We start from the raw sequence: 15,791 nt of genomic DNA, 5'->3' as shown, positions 1-15,791 counted from the left end.
CGATAAGACGATAACCACCAACCTCTACGGGGACAATTAACGACTCTCAGCACCGATGTTCTCTCGGTTTTCTATTTGTTGTCTTTTTTCTTTTTTCCTTCCTGGTTTATGAAATACTGAATTGAAAAGCTACGTTTACCTTCGCATGAGCCTTTGGAGGGTTGTTTTCTGGGAGGGGGTATATCACTCGCTCAAATAATATAAAGACATTGCCGACTTGGCAATGACACTGCTTCTCTTTGTCGCCTGATTCTCTCATCATGTCAAACCTCCGAGTTCTCTGCCGGGATTATCCTCAGCGTACAATTGCGTTGGTCTCATCAGACTATGCCCTAGTGTTCCATTACGCTTCAACCGATGCCGGTGCCAAAGACAACCCCCGCTGTCAGGTCGAGTTCTTGGATTTGGCCTTGGCAGACCTGGAAGGCTACAGGCCCCTGGGTATTGGATTTGGCACGCTTGGTCTCGTCACTTTAAATGAAGATGTGTTTGTCTGCGTGGTCACCGGCTCCTCACAGGCAGCCACTGTGCGACCCGGAGAAATTGTGTCAAAAATTGATAATGTAGGCTTCTGTGAGTTTGACCAATTTATCATTTTTTAGCCATTGAATTTGGTGCTAATAAAGGACAGATTGCTTGAATCGTGCAGAATACGAGTATGGCCTAGATTATGAGACTGGTACTCAATTCGCTGCAGATGAGCGCTCTGGCATGGACGGCAAAGATATGGTTACTGACCATCCTTTCTTGGCTTTGAAAAAACTGCTAGGGGATGGAAGTTTCTACTATAGCCTCGATTTCAACCTCACGGACCGATTGCAGGACCGGTAAAGCTTGATCGCTGACCAAAGAACATGAAATGAAGCTAACGGCTCTCACATAGGGCAGATAAATCTACAGCATTTGATATCGACACTTTAGATGAGGACATGCTTTGGAACTCGTACATGATCAATCCGCTTCTACTCTTCCGCAGTCACTTGCCACCTTCAGACAAAGCCAAACTTGATGCATCGCAAATGCTGACCTGTGTTATCCGGGGCTTCGCAAGTACGCTCAAGGTTCCAGCCACTGTCTCAATACTCCCTCATGTGCGAACAAACTTCCCATCAATGTTGACAATCATATCACGGCAATCATCGCGACGTGCTGGCACGAGATTCAACTCGAGAGGCATTGACGATGATGGCAACGTTGCCAACTTTGTGGAAACCGAAACAATCTTATGGGTTGCGCCGGGGATTGTTTTCTCGTATGCTCAAGTACGGGGCTCAGTGCCCATCTTTTGGGAACAGGCACCAGGTCTCATTCCAGGCCAGCAAAAGATCGAGGTCACTAGATCAAGTGAGGCAACACAGCACGCATTCAATCAGCACTTTGAAACTCTCGAGTTGGAGTATGGTGCTGTGCATGTGGTCAACCTCCTGAGTGAGCTGAAGCCGGGAGAAGCAGAGCTCTCAGCCAAATTTCGACACCATATCAGCAGGAGCTCGGTCAGACAGAAAGAAGGCACGGGGATTTCTCCACGTCGAAGTCTTTTGCGAATAACCGAGTATGATTTCCTTGCGGAGACTAGGGGTCCCTCTGGATACGAAGCCAGTACCCAGATCAAACATGAGCTTATCAACTCATTAGATGGGTTTTCCTACTTCTTGTCGGAAGATAGTGCTCGCCCAAATAGTAGTCGAAATGACACGGCCAACAGCTCCTCGGTTATCTTACAGCAAGAGGGTGTTTTCCGAACCAATTGTTTAGACTGCCTAGACAGAACGAACCTTGTCCAGACCATTATCAGTTCAATGGCCTTTGAGTCCTTTCTATCTCAGCAAGGCGGCAGACTCAGCGGGGATATGCAAGTGCGACATTCCACTATCTGGGCCGACAATGGCGATGCCCTGTCCAAAATCTATGCTGGGACGGGTGCCCTCAAGTCCTCGTTTACCCGACACGGCAAGATGTCACTCGCAGGAGCGCTTGCAGACGCCCGAAAAAGCGCCACTCGGCTATATGTCAATAACTTTACGGATAAGGCCAGACAAAAAACAATTGATCTTCTCCTTGGAAGACTAGCAAATCAGTTGCCTGTGTATCTCTACGATCCAACCAACGATTTGGTCCTCGACGAATTAAACCGTCGAACTTCTGAATATTCCTCGCGCAAACAAGTCCGATTCTGGGTTGGCACATTTAACGTGAATGGCCGCGATGAGGGACCAGGCACTGACCTCACTCCGTGGCTTTTCCCAGAGGAAGATGCTGCCAATGAAGACCCAACAATATTTGTTGTTGGATTCCAGGAGATTGTTTCCCTTAGCCCGCAACAGATTATGTCGACCGACCCCAGTACTCGCAAGGTGTGGGAAAGAGCAGTCCACAATTGCTTAAACACCCATTCCAAGCTGAAAGGGACTGGCAAATATGTGCATCTGCGGAGTGGCCAACTAGTTGGGGCTGCACTTTTAGTTTATGCGAAAGAAGATGCCCTGAAAGACATTAAGAACGTCGAAGGCAGCGTGAAGAAGGTAATTGCATAGTCTTCTTCATTCATTTTCTGCGGCCACTAACATCTACAGACTGGTCTCTCTGGAATTGCTGGCAACAAGGGAGGCTGTGCTATCCGTTTCGAATTTTCTAATACCAGTGTTTGCTTCGTTACCGCTCATCTTGCTGCTGGTTTTGCAAACTACGATGAAAGAAACAGGGACTACGATATCATCGACCGAGGTTTGCGCTTCCAAAAGAGTCGGTCGATCAAAGATCATGATGCTGTGATCTGGCTGGGCGACTTCAACTATCGAATTGGGCTAGGCAATCCGAGGGTCAGAGATCTCATCTCACAGCGAGACTATCATAGGCTGTATGAGAATGATCAAGTAAGTTTGACCCGCACAGGCGTTTTTCAAAGTGTTCGTCTAAAAGCAAGGCAGTTGAATTTGCAAATGGTGGCAGGTAGAGCATTCCAGTTCTATTCCGAAGGCCCCATTAAATTCCCGCCAACCTACAAGTACGACGTTGGAAAAGATCAATACGACACATCGTGGGTTCCCTCTCTGCACTTGTGAGAGGCATCGACTAATAACTGTACAGCGAGAAAGCACGTATACCCGCCTGGTGTGACCGAGTGTTATGGAGAGGGACAAACCTGCGACAAACTAACTATCAGACAGCCGATCTGAAAGTGTCTGACCATCGTCCAGTTTGGGCAACTTTTGATTGTGTCATTGATATTGTTGATAATGGACTCAAAGAGAAGCTCCGGCGATCAATCTATGAGGAGAAGCAGAGCCAGCTCAATGGTTCCCTGGCGGACTCGGTTTCTCTATTGGATTGGGATGAAGACGATATGGTGCCACAGGTCCCTATTGCACCAGGACTACCACCAGCAAGCTCCGACCGGAACCGATGGTGGTTGGATCATGGTAAGTTTCAATTGATTTAGTTTGAGCTATGCAGATGGCTAACTTGTAACTAGGAGCACCTGTAAAAGCAACAGTACAACCCGAGCCAGGGTTTGTCATGAATCCTCAGCGCAAATCCAATCCTTTTGCCCTGGACTCCGGCTCCGACTGGGTTCCAAGTCAGGAATTGCGAGAGAACAGGAAATCTGGGCAGACAGCTCAACTTGAGAGGAAACCCGTGCTTCCTCCGCGACGTGAAACTTTGAACGAATACCCAACAGGCTCAGTGCAACCTAGGGTGGATAATGAGAAGTCCCCACCAGTTGTCCCTCGCAAACCTCTCTCATTGAGCTCACAGACAAAATCTCGAACTTTCCCAATTGATAGCCAAACAGAACGTGCGTCGTGGCAAAGCGTTTCGGTGGGTGATAAGCCCACCACTGGAGGCTCCGTGGATCTTCTCGGGGATGCCGCCAGCGAGCAGATTGAGTGGAAACCGCTTGTTCCTCAATGATTTCGTTCTAGCGCCAAACTCGCTCAGTTGCAAGGATCAAGAATATTAATATGTTTAGAAACATGGAGCTTAAGAGCTTACATATTCATTTTGATGATGTCATCCACGGGCTGACCGCCTTCTTCTCCGCCTGTTCACGCCGCCTTTAGAGGCATCCATACAAGTGATTATTCCAAGTCACTTTGATATACCCCGGTTCGGTGTAATATGCATTAGAAGTAAACATGCTGTGTCATCAACGAAGCCTATTTTACCGTATCTTTCGCGAAGATTGGGTATTCCGTAATATAGACGGATTCTGCTACTTGCACTTTCACCAGGAAGATAGCATCTCTGTAAATAAGTGCAGTTTGAAGGTACAAATAGATATACATATGGCTACATATGGTGCCCTGAAGTCGAAGATTGATACAAATAAAGGGGTTCCTCCCAAAATCGTCAACGTGTCAAAAAACAACGTGGCCTTTTTTTTGCCGGCATATTCATGTCCTCTTGAAACCACCCCCAATACTTTCGTCTTCCTCGAATGTACCCCCAATCAACACATCATGGTAGGACCAAGTGCAATATTCTCATTATGGGTGGCTATTGACATTATACCAGGCACAAACACCTCAACAACGCAGAGCAAATGAGCGGTTTGCAAAGACCGAGGCTGCGAAGCGCGGCAAGGCACCAACCACAGTCAAACCGAAGAAGAATGGAAAGTCACCAGTATCAGCAAGCTGGGTTGGTATGTGGGCACTATCTGTCAGATTGGACCTCATCTTAACAAACTTCTAGTGATCCTCGCCTTTGTTGTCTGCGGCGGTCTTCTTCTAGAGCTCCTGCGCATTGTCCCTGAGCTTTGGTCCACCGTGGCCTCAATGTTCACCCGCATCATCGGGTAATGGGCCTCAGTCCCATATTCAGACCTGAAATACTCGCGCCAATTAACCCATGATAAATTCATCTCGAGTCAAGGCCCCCCTATCTGATCACACCGGCGTTTTGAGGGAGCAGTTTGGAGGTTCTCGGTCAAAGGCGGAAAAGCTACATTGCTCACCACGCCACTTTTCTTCATTGTCCTCTGAAATTATGCATTGTTGATTATCCTTTTTTACTGAGCCAAATACCATTTGCGAATGCGAATACCCAGCTTCAAGAGACCGGTGATCAAGTATCTGACTCCTTCTCTGGACCCTTGGTCTTCTTCTTCTTCTTCTTCCTGACAATAGGCTCCGCGGGCTCCTCATCCACGGTTTTTCTGGCCTTTTTCTTCTTTTTCTTGACTAAAGTTCCTTCTGCTGGCGTTCCTTCAAGCTGGATGCGCTCTGATGCTCGTTGCATCCGTAATCGTACCTCTTCGACCTGCTGCATGGCCTTGATCATCTCGGTATCTCCCTCTGCAGAATTCTGAAATGGTTCCTGGGAAAGAGCGAGACGATCAAGGCTGCTAGAATCAACCTGAAGCAGAGAACGTTTAGGAGCGGTTTGTCCATCTGTAAATCCCTTGTGCTTTGAGTTATCCGTTTGTGTCTCCAGGGTCTCATCAGCAGCAACCACCAATTTGCTCAAAGGGGCCCGGCGGGACCGTGCACGGTCAAGGTTAGCAGGATTTGACGGTTCATCCTCTAGCTTCAAGTCAACAATGGGAATGGAATCGACGTCCAGTCCTTCTCCATTAGAGGTGTTGAGGATTTCATGAAATGGCGTAGATGTGCCAGACGACTCGCCAGAAGGAGCAATGTAAAATGGATCATCTTTGAAGCGTTCTCTGCGTTCAAGCTTTCTCCTTTCTCCGGCCGACGAATCACCAGGGAAGTTTTGATATGATGTATGAGATAGGGCATCGACTGGTGTAATGTCAAGCGTCGGCTTGGTGAACGCAGCTTCTGGGACATTGTAAAAATCTTGAATGACATCCCGTGTCGAAAGCTCATGAGCCGAGCTGTCTAGATTGCGGAAGAGACCCGGCAGATCATGGCTAAACGGCTCGTCCAAACAAAGACTATCCGGTAGAACAACCTTCTTCTGAGCGCTGGCTGCAACAGGGTTGAGCTCGAGTCCCATAAACAGGCCCGGTATAACTGAGGCGAGGAGGAACGGAACTTCTTGCCTTTCGGAGCGCAATGCCTCCGCTGCCAATCGAAGAACTTCCAAAAATTCAATGGCTCGTTCTTGGACGTCCAGATCGGGGTGTGCTGCTAGAGCCTCGAGGAATTCCACGACCCGAGCAAGCAACAGTGACATTTCACTCTTCCAGGTATCACCTGGTGTGCTATCCTGACTGGCTCGAACAAAAACCTTCGGAATAGCTTGTAGAAAGAGAGAAATGGTTCTCGGAGGAAGCGAAACATTGGAGTTGTCAATCAAAGACTGCAAAGTCCGCTTAGGCGACAGCAGATATTCTGCATATTCACCAAGTACCCAGGCAATGGGTCCTAAGACATTGTCGCCGATAGTCGAACCGGTGGGGAAGAAACGAGCCCTGGTGTCCACAAACATGAGTGACTCGGCGGCTCTTGTCGCCTCCAGGCGGACTCCTTTGACACGCACGGCAACGTTGCGTATTTCTGTTCCAATTCGAAGTGCGGCGTTCATTCGTGAATTGGTCATGGATTCTTGGTCTTCGATTTCTTCGGATTCGGAGAGTGGGATGAGACCGACTAATTGTACCAACACGGCGACGTACCACTCGAAGTCAACAAGTTCAGAGTAGTTGTTCTGTGAACAAAGGTCTAAGATTCGATGGACAACTTCAGTCTGATAATCGCTGGGCCACAGGACCAAGGTGTCAGGCCCAGATCCATCAGTTGGGGGACCTTGAGTAGTATCCTCGATTTCTGCATGGACTGACTGGATGGCTTCATTCGCAGACATCGAAGCTTGTCGCAGCTGATCTAGTAGGCGATTTACAACCAGTTGTAAAGAGTCACTATCAACCATTCCAACTGCAAGTTCCAATGCCTGCAATCGAATGGAAACATCTGCGTCATCTAGGCAGTCCATAATGACATCCTGTTGCATAGAAACTAAAGTCGGATGCGTGGCGACAATGCGGTTTAATGCAAGGAGCGCAACATATTTGACTTGGGGTGAATTAGTAACGAACCCTTTATAAAGAAAGAAGAAACTCACGGTTTGGGTCTGCATCCATGACTATCATACCACGCAATTTCCCAACACAGAGAGTGGCAACTTCGTCCCTTTCTTGAAGACTATCCTCTCCGTCTAATATGCCTCCTTGGATAATACCATTGATGCATTCATAGAGAAGGGACATTGCAGAGGTGGTCTGAATGATATTGGTCAATGGTCGCAGAAGCTTGCGAGTCAGTCGTGGCTCCAGCGGGGTCAGGGTTGCAAACTATTCATAGTCAGAGATTGGAAATGTTGCAATTTGATTGCTGGAAGAACTGACTAGTTTGATGATCTTGATTGCCATCCAATTATTGCCACTATCCACAAGAAGTTCGAAGAATCGGGGCGCTAAAGGGAGAAAGTCATGGGGTCGTCTCCAGCCAAGCTCACACACAACGTTGATTGCCGCCGTGGTGACACTGCTATCTTCTTGGTCATCCATCAGATGGTCTTTTATCTTAGGCCAAGCGAGCTTTAGTGCTTCGGGATAGACCAAGGCAAGCCTGTAGAGGCATACAATTGTTTTCTTGCGCACCACGGGGTTCGAATGTGAAAGACGAGACAGGACGTCAGGGAGCAGGGACATTGCCAGAGACGGCGTGATGATGTGTGGCAATGTAATCAGAGGAAGAGACATGTTAGGGATACTAGAGTTGACAATGTCCTGCCCATAGTGTTAGTTGTGTTCAGTGTACGGTTAGGGAGGCAGAGCACCCACCTTTTTCAACAGATTTGTGGCTAGCATCAAAACTTCTGTATCCGGTCGAAAGCTTTGTACGGCTCCGAGATAGCCGACCCTTTTCTGGAGGTATTTGGCAGACGACATGACTTCCAGAACATGGAAGGATGCCCAAGACATGTCATATCCAAACATTTCAAGATATATGAGCTTCAAGAGAGCTGTGGCCTTTTTGTCTAGTCAAAACGTTAGTATTAATTTTCCATCTCACCAGACAGATCACTGAGTGTACCCATGTCTTGCGTTTTAATTTCCGCCTTGCATTCACGCAAGCTGTTTTGAATGTATTCATTTTCTCCTCCTTTATGGCCTCTGAGGCCTTTGATAAGGTCGTAGAGGGATTTTTCAAACCTAGAATTCCCTCAATATTAGAAATTAGAACAACCGTTGTCAGATGCATAGGTGCCCACATTGTGTCATTCGTCACAGACCACGGCTGAGCGGTAGAAAAGGCGGCAATTGTAATGAGAAAAAATCCGTTTTATTTCTTGAGAATGCACATGGCTGTAGGGACTATCATATCAGCCCTGGCCTATAAGGAGAAAAGGAGAAAAAGAGGCAGAGAGAGATGTGCCAGCAATAGAGCTCCGCGGGGTGGAGTTGGGGAAGCGCGATAAGAATCACGGGACCTCATCTTAGCTCCGAGGCTGTCCTCTCGACAATGTATCTTTCTCAACATTCTCAGAATTATCCTCTTTCTACTGATCATGGCAGGTTCCATCTCCGATATCCGCAACATCAATGGGTCGGATCTGATCTCCGCCCTTCATCTTGCTCAACAAGCACCGACAATCCTTGGCCAGGAGTCTCAGTCCAAATCCTCGACGGCGTCTGCGGATACCGCAGAGTACTATGCACGGATAGAGCAACTTCTACTGGCTTGTCTTCGGACGGGAGATGACCAGTCAGCACAGGCCTGTCTCAATCAGCTCAGCCTTCGATTTGGACCATCAAATGAAAGGATCATGGGACTACGAGGGCTGTTTGAAGAAGCAACCGCCAAGGATCATTCAGCACTAGAGAAATGCTTGCAGGAATACGATCAAATCTTGTCACAGAGTCCAGTGAATGTAGTCAGTGTGCCCATGTTTTCTTTTTCTTTTTCTTTTTTGGTTCTCCAGCTGACCATGTGCCAGCCTATTCTGAAGCGCAGGGTTGCGCTGCTGCGGTCGCTCAACCGGTCATCTGACGCAATCTCGGCTCTTATTCAACTTCTCGATGCCATTCCCACTGACGCGGAAGCCTGGTGTGAACTGGCGGACTTATACCAGTCACAGGGGTTGAGCTCACAGGCTATCTTTAGCCTTGAGGAGGCCTTGCTCATTGCGCCCAACTCTTGGAATGTATGAAACCCAACATAAGCTCTGAGTCATCTACTAACTGACGCCAGATCCATGCACGTCTGGGTGAGCTGTTATACATCGATGGGGACGCACTACAGAGGTCGGTACAGCACTTTTCCCGAAGTATTGAGCTTTGCGACGACTACTTGCGGGGGTTCTACGGGTTGACGTTGGTACGTAAAGAAACTATGGAGATCAATGATTCCCCACTAATGGCCCGCAGGCTTCATCCCGGATGCTTGAGAAATCCAATGGATCTATACCCAAGCAAACCCTGGAGCGTCTCAAGGCATTTGGTTTACTCAAGTTGGGCGAGATTGTCAAGTCACGATCAGTCGATGACCAACATTGGGCATCCAGTCGCAGTGAACTGATTGCAGCCAAAGAACTATTGAATCGATTCTAAGATAATACAATAATATTCTAGACCTTGAACACGGAGTCTTTTGTTCCTATAGATCTAGATATATGGGGCTGAGAGACTAATTGGGCAGTTTGGGCAGAGGAAGTAAAAACACACATCATATGCCCAACGGGCTGTCACATTCCTCAAAAAGCCCTTTTTCTTCTTTCTTTTCTTTCTTTTCTTTCTGCATGATACCCTGGCTTGAATCGTCTCACTGTTTTTTTTTTTTTTACTTTTTTTTCTCTGACTCCTTGTCTACTCTACTCTCTTCTATCTACTATCTGCTCTACAATCTAGCGGGGTGAAGGGGAAAAAAAAAAACAAGTCAATGCGCAAGCCCCCCGCGTCCTGATCCTTTTCTCTCCCCACCATCTTGACTGGTTTCATCTATCTTGGGTTATTCCCTCCTCACTTCGCGCATGCGACAGAGAGAGAGAGGATTCCGATCTTTGTGTAGGAAGTGATATATTCCCCCCGCTTCTGGTCTCTATGACGTGTGTTTTGACCCTTTCCCCCTAACTCTCCCTTTTCTGATCTCCCCCTTCTACAGGCTCAGTATCTCGATTGATCCAGACCCGCACGGCTCGGATCACTCTTTGTCCGACGAGGACTCTGGTGTACATGTTTCGATACCTTCGGAGGGAAGCCATGACTACCCGGACTATGATGAGTGGGCGCATTTGCCTTATCCGCATGAATTGAACCCGTCTGATTCAGCCTCCCGACCAAGACCTTCACGCAGCCGCCCGCTCCACGGTTCACGCTCCGCTTCGGGCCGTCGCCCAACATCACAACGTATGATTCCAGAACGCGACTTCGTCCCTCGAGGCCGAAGACAACAATCCCCTGATTCTCCCGACAGTGTGGAATCGGATGAATTTACTCCTCACTCTCACTATGACAGACCTCCACCCGATAGGAGAGGGTGGCCCCCAACAGCTACTGGCCCTGCTTATGCTCATAGTCAGTCCTCTGGTCCATCTTACAATGCCTACCCACCTGCGCCTGGTCACCCTCCTTATGCGCATCCCAACCCCCAAATCACCTCTGATTTGATGAGAATCGGTCACCCCAACCAAGCGCAGCCCCCCTTATGGGACACCTTCGCCCTACGGGTACAATCCTCAGTTTCCACCCCCTCATGGCTCTCCTATACATCATTTCTTCCCAGATCAATCCCAACAACGGCATATGCCTCGCCAGCCACCTCAGCCGCGGAACGATTTGCACAATCCACAGGCGCATATGCCACACCCCATGGCGCCCCATGGCGCCCCCAGCCCTTATGGGGCATCTCCTTTCCCGTCGCATGAGTTGATGGCCTATGGACAAGCTGGATTTTATCGAGATCCCAGCTATTTCGGGGCAGCGATGCCGGGCATGATGCCCCCTCCCTTTTGGCCAGTTCCTTACCCCCAGGTACCGTCTCCTCCGACACAAGTGGAGCCAAAGCCTTCCCCGCCTCCACCTCCACCACCTGCTCCAGAACCGGCACCGGCGCCAGCACCAGCCCTCACCCCCGCTGATACGGCCAAGGATGAAGCGATTGCCCGGCTGGAGCAGTTGATTATAAATGATCGCAAAGAGCGCGAGGATAAAGAAAAGGCCATCCAAGACGCCAAGGACCGTGCTGCCGCTGAGAAGGCAGCGCAAGATGCGCAGACAGCGCATGACATGAAGATTGCCTCGGAAGCTGCGGCTCTTGCGCGAGCTGATGCGGAGGCAAAGGCCGCAGAGGATGCAGCCAAGGCTAAGGATGAGGCAGAAAAGGCCGCTGCTACCGCTGCCTCAGATGCTGCGGCCGCTGCAACGGCGGCTGCTGCTGAGGCTGCTGCCGCTGCCGCTGCAGAAGCTGCCAAACCGCCGCCTCCACCACCTGCCCCCGAGAAAAAGAAGCCTATCAAGTTCAAAGACGCTGTTGGCAGAAAGTTCAGCTTTCCATTTGAGCTGTGTGCCACGTGGCAGGTATGTCTATTTCCTAGTCAGGATAATTTTCTGTTCGTTAACGTTGGTTTTTAGGGGATGGAGGAGCTCATTCGGCAGGCTTTTCTCCATATCGAAGTAATTGGTCCCCATGTGGCCGATGGACACTATGATCTGATCGGTCCCAATGGTGACATTATCCTTCCGCAGGTTTGGGAAACAGTGATTGAACCTGACTGGGCTATCACTATGCATATGTGGCCAATTCCCGAAAAGCCAAAGGAAGACCCCCCTCCCCCAGCAGAGGAACCACCGCCCCCTGAAAAACCTGCCGAAGCGCCTCCAGAGCCAAAGAAGAAGGCAGAGTCAGGTAGGACCTTTCTTCCTAGCCTTTTGCGTAGTATGCTGACGGTTTCTCCCAGGTAATAAGAAGGCAAAGGCCAAAAATCCGCCTATGCCTGGTAGTTTTGCAATGTGGATGTTGGGTAATAACACTAGGCCGAAACAAGCCTCAAAGGCAGAAAAGAAGCCTGAACCGCCTGCTCCTGCACCTCCTTCGTGATGACTGTATTTACTTTTAGCCTATTTGAAATTTTTGGATGCTTTGGTTCACGTCTTTGTTGGTTTTGGTTGTATCTGTGGTAGCTCTATTGGCAATGTTTGGATAGTCAATTGTCTGGAATCAAGGCCATGCGGTATAAAGGGATTGCTACTCTAGTCGTATCTGCTCTAATATTTATATGATCAATCAATTCACTCCGCTTCGATGTATTCGAGGTGTATGTACACTTTCAATTTCATCGCCTGCCTATTTTTGTCATCTTTATACCTTCGTGACTCTGGGTTCCGTGAGCTTATGCCCCTGGTTCAGGTTTACGTATACACCGACCTTCTCCCATTGGGAATGTTAACGTGTTTCTGATGCGAGCTGCGCAGCCAAATCTCCATAATGAATGTGAGATATGCGACGCCTATATCTCAACAACTAACACTTGTTTATTGCCTTTTTATTTGCCAGTAGCTATTGATCAGCATTTTCAGTAGTATTTGTCAATTTCAAACAGATAGAAGACTTGCATTATCATGGTATCGAAAATTACATCGTTGGAATCTGTAAATATATATGTATACTAGTCATTAATTTCCCAAAAATCTTTAAGGTGAAATACGTCACGGAATTAGGCATTATCTATTCGAAAGCTTGCTAGTGATGACCCTTAGCGTCTAGATAAAGCAAAAGATTGAACAGAGAAAGGGTGTTAGCTTGCGATACATTAGTCTACTATTGCGCGGTAGCAGATCAGCGATTTACGGGCCGCTAATACAAAAGTTTCGCGTAAAAAGTAGCGCATAAAAGCCCGAATGGTTTATAAAGAATGTCTACTACTTATGCTACTTAAGGAAGCTACGATGCGTTTTGGCAGAGAGAGAGAGAGAGAGAGAGGTCAAAGAAGCGAGATCTGATCAAGCCGACCGGCCATCGCTGACGCCTTTTCCGACCAATAAGAGGCGCTCATAGTGATACAGTATTCGTAAAACGCCTAGACATAAGATAAATAGGTGCCTCGATAGGTCCGAATGGCTTCAATCTTATTGAATTCGCGCTGGGGTTGAAAAAAAAAGCATAATAGCAGTAAACATAATGGTTGGGTGAATCACTCGCTTACCGGCTACGTTATCACCTACACTCTACATGACAGCACAGGCTATGTCATTAACATTAAATTCGGAGGATTGCTCTATAATAGCACGGTTACAATATCGCTCAATATTTTATATGATTAGACCTTGAAATTTCCCATGGGACTATAAACAATGCAAACATTAGCTATCTCGTGACTTATATAAATAATGCATTTCTTGGCGTTTCCGAACGGTAGTTCATTTACAATAGCCTTTTCTATATTAAAGAAATACTAAATAATCACAAAACTATGGTCGGAATATATCAAAAGTAATAAATATTTGTTAGTCTTAATACTCGCTAAAACACCTTTAAATTACCGTATTTTATTATGATAACTCAGCGATCTATCTATCATTATTATGAAAATAATGTATAGATGGGAAATTTTTTTAAACCCATGGGAGTGGGACCACGGGACTAGACCTCTGTAGGAATTCCCATGGGACTAGATTTTCGCTAGTCCCATGGGAAATGTCAAGGTCTATATATGATACTCCTTAGTACTTCTTCCAAATTCTAAACAACTACCTATCCTTATAATATAGATATCTATCTTCGCCTAATCTATCTAATACGTTCTAAGCTTTTACTAAATATTTTCCACTTTTCATATACGAACAAGGCCTAAGAATGGCGTAAAAAGGGTTATATTCGGTGTAACGGAATCCTTCATCATAACCCCTTTCATTCTAATACTGGTCCGTTAAGTAAATGTGAATAGGCAAAGTTAGTATAATCACACCTAGCCTAATCATTATTATTAGTATACTGTAATAAGATAAATGACAGTAGCAACATTTAATATATTACATTATCCTTATACATACCTACCATATTTTTACTATCTATATTACCACATAAATAAGCATAAAAAGATAAAAGCTATTTAGAGAATAAGTTTTTCCTCTAGAAATTGTTGTTATGATAAACTAATTACCTCTCTCACTATTAAAAAACCATTTATGATCTTGCTACTCGACCAATTTAATAGGACGTCCACCTGATAAAGAATGAGGTTACCTACCTTTCATAATTATTAGCTTCTCTGTACTTTAATTACCTATGTAATTAGATAACCATTACATAATAATGAGGAAGGGTGAGTAAACATAGAGTGCTAAAAATAATATAATAGCTAGAAACACATGATAAAGTATATACAACATGGTTTCGCATTGTTTCTAATTAATCAATTAGGGGAACAGCTGTTTTTCTAAATATTTCAATATAAAGAACATTAATCTAGATATCTCAATTAGTATACTTTGTAAAGTAATTTTTTAAAATAGTACGAAGTATATTCTCAAACTATTTAATACTATACTAAAATAATTAATGTAGACTAGAAAGGGAAATAGGAGGGAGGGATTAAATCTAGGACAGGAAAATCGGAAATGAAATAATCTCCCTCTAATCTATATTATTTAAAAATAAGAAATTTAGCTCAAAGATCTTTTTAGTCCTCTTCAAGATAGCCCTTAGAAGTACAAATATAAATTAAAATAAAATTACAGCACTAAATCCAGATATAAAACTAGATATTGGGATATAATAGCGAAATCGATAAAAAGTATAAACATATGAAAAAGCCATTGAGTTTTAAACGATCTAGAGGCTTTCTAAGACATAGATAGAATATTGCTTTCTTATAAATGGGCAAAGCGCGCATACTTAATACGGTGTAGGAGTATGATTGCCTGACGGCAATCATAGTGGCCTTTTTGATCCGCGTTCCGATTGCTGAGCTCTTACAGTGATCTTAACACCGAAGGAAAGCGTTGATTCTCTACGATAAAATAGCCTATACCGAGCAGGTAGACTAGTAGTTATACGCGCATTCTAGAGGAAGCGCAAGATTAAATAGGGCTCGACGCGCTATTCCGAGATTCGGAGCTACTTTGACTAAGTTACCTGTAGTATAGAGAGCGCACTAAAGGTTATATATCAATATTGTAGAGCTATTCTTAGGTATCCTTATTAGACCTTGACATTTCCTATAGGACTACTTGTCTAAGTTAAAGAATCACCTAAATAGGTAAATAATTAAAGTCTTAGTAATGAGCTCTAAAGTTTAGTCCTATAGAAGTAGAAGTAGATTCTACGTAGACTTCGCCAAAGCCCACGTTTGGGCCCAGACTCCGGGCCCCCACGAAAGCCTAACTTCTCATAAAATCTAGGTCTTGGCGCTTATAAAGCTGCTAATTCGCCTAAATAAAATACTGTTTCCTACGCCTATTTTGGTCACTATTATGAATTCGTTAAAATTCAACCTATTAATACCCATATATATTCAAGGTTGAAATTCATCTTTATAGATAGTCTCAAGAAATTTTGATCACTTTATTATCTAACGTACCTTTAGAAGCAGTAAGCTATTAAATAAATACCTTTAAACTAAGGCTTTCGTCAAAGAAAATTGAGAGTCAAGTAAAAGAATTACCCAAAAATATAGGCGAAAATTGTATATTTTATATAGTCACGAATCTCTGCTCTGTTTGCATTATTTGGGCCTATTAGGGGCCTATAGTAGGCCCGCGGGCCTATAATCAAAGCCCACAGCCTATCGTGGTCTCAAAGACTGGGCCCAAAACTCAACCTATTGTGGGATGGGTTGGCGTGGGCTTTGGCGATGTCTAATCCTACGTAACCCCCATAGGA

At 45.8% G+C, this 15,791-nt stretch overlaps 6 protein-coding genes across 6 annotated transcripts; 5 read left to right on the top strand and 1 right to left on the bottom strand.

The window, feature by feature from the left end:
• Positions 1-260: 260 nt before the first annotated feature.
• Positions 261-3,912, top strand: N7508_005676 (SacI domain and endonuclease/exonuclease/phosphatase family protein; the record flags this gene model as incomplete). The annotated part of the gene is made up of 7 exons (XM_058463742.1): positions 261-573; positions 632-827; positions 884-2,522; positions 2,574-2,873; positions 2,928-3,037; positions 3,088-3,419; positions 3,473-3,912. 7 exons carry the CDS (start codon positions 261-263, stop codon positions 3,910-3,912), a joined length of 3,330 nt encoding a protein of 1,109 aa, XP_058320220.1.
• Positions 3,913-4,460: 548 nt separating this feature from the next.
• On the top strand, positions 4,461-4,802 carry N7508_005675 (RAMP4 family protein; the record flags this gene model as incomplete). Its single annotated transcript, XM_058463741.1, has 3 exons — positions 4,461-4,463; positions 4,516-4,645; positions 4,696-4,802. 3 exons carry the CDS (start codon positions 4,461-4,463, stop codon positions 4,800-4,802), a joined length of 240 nt encoding a protein of 79 aa, XP_058320219.1.
• Positions 4,803-5,067: 265 nt separating this feature from the next.
• N7508_005674 (putative AP-3 complex subunit delta) lies at positions 5,068-8,133 on the bottom strand (the record flags this gene model as incomplete). Its single annotated transcript, XM_058463740.1, has 5 exons — positions 5,068-6,983; positions 7,033-7,261; positions 7,316-7,699; positions 7,754-7,950; positions 8,007-8,133. Coding segments are annotated over 5 exons (2,853 nt in total), but the record flags the coding sequence as incomplete, so codon positions are not given.
• A 348-nt stretch (positions 8,134-8,481) lies between these two features.
• Positions 8,482-9,523, top strand: N7508_005673 (uncharacterized protein; the record flags this gene model as incomplete). Its single annotated transcript, XM_058463739.1, has 4 exons — positions 8,482-8,847; positions 8,911-9,117; positions 9,165-9,290; positions 9,341-9,523. The coding sequence occupies 4 exons, from the start codon at positions 8,482-8,484 to the stop codon at positions 9,521-9,523; spliced, it is 882 nt and encodes a 293-aa protein (XP_058320217.1).
• A 489-nt stretch (positions 9,524-10,012) lies between these two features.
• N7508_005672 (uncharacterized protein) lies at positions 10,013-10,836 on the top strand (the record flags this gene model as incomplete). The annotated part of the gene is made up of 2 exons (XM_058463738.1): positions 10,013-10,017; positions 10,074-10,836. 2 exons carry the CDS (start codon positions 10,013-10,015, stop codon positions 10,834-10,836), a joined length of 768 nt encoding a protein of 255 aa, XP_058320216.1.
• Positions 10,837-10,906: 70 nt separating this feature from the next.
• Positions 10,907-12,008, top strand: N7508_005671 (uncharacterized protein; the record flags this gene model as incomplete). The annotated part of the gene is made up of 3 exons (XM_058463737.1): positions 10,907-11,488; positions 11,543-11,816; positions 11,869-12,008. The coding sequence occupies 3 exons, from the start codon at positions 10,907-10,909 to the stop codon at positions 12,006-12,008; spliced, it is 996 nt and encodes a 331-aa protein (XP_058320215.1).
• Between the last annotated feature and the right edge of the window lie 3,783 nt (positions 12,009-15,791).

This window comes from Penicillium antarcticum, assembly GCF_028974205.1.
Source record: "Penicillium antarcticum strain IBT 31339 chromosome Unknown utg000005l_segment0_segment0, whole genome shotgun sequence".
NCBI lineage: Eukaryota > Fungi > Ascomycota > Eurotiomycetes > Eurotiales > Aspergillaceae > Penicillium > Penicillium antarcticum.
Note: the sequence above shows the minus strand (reverse complement) of the source record. Positions and strands in the feature narration are given on the sequence as shown.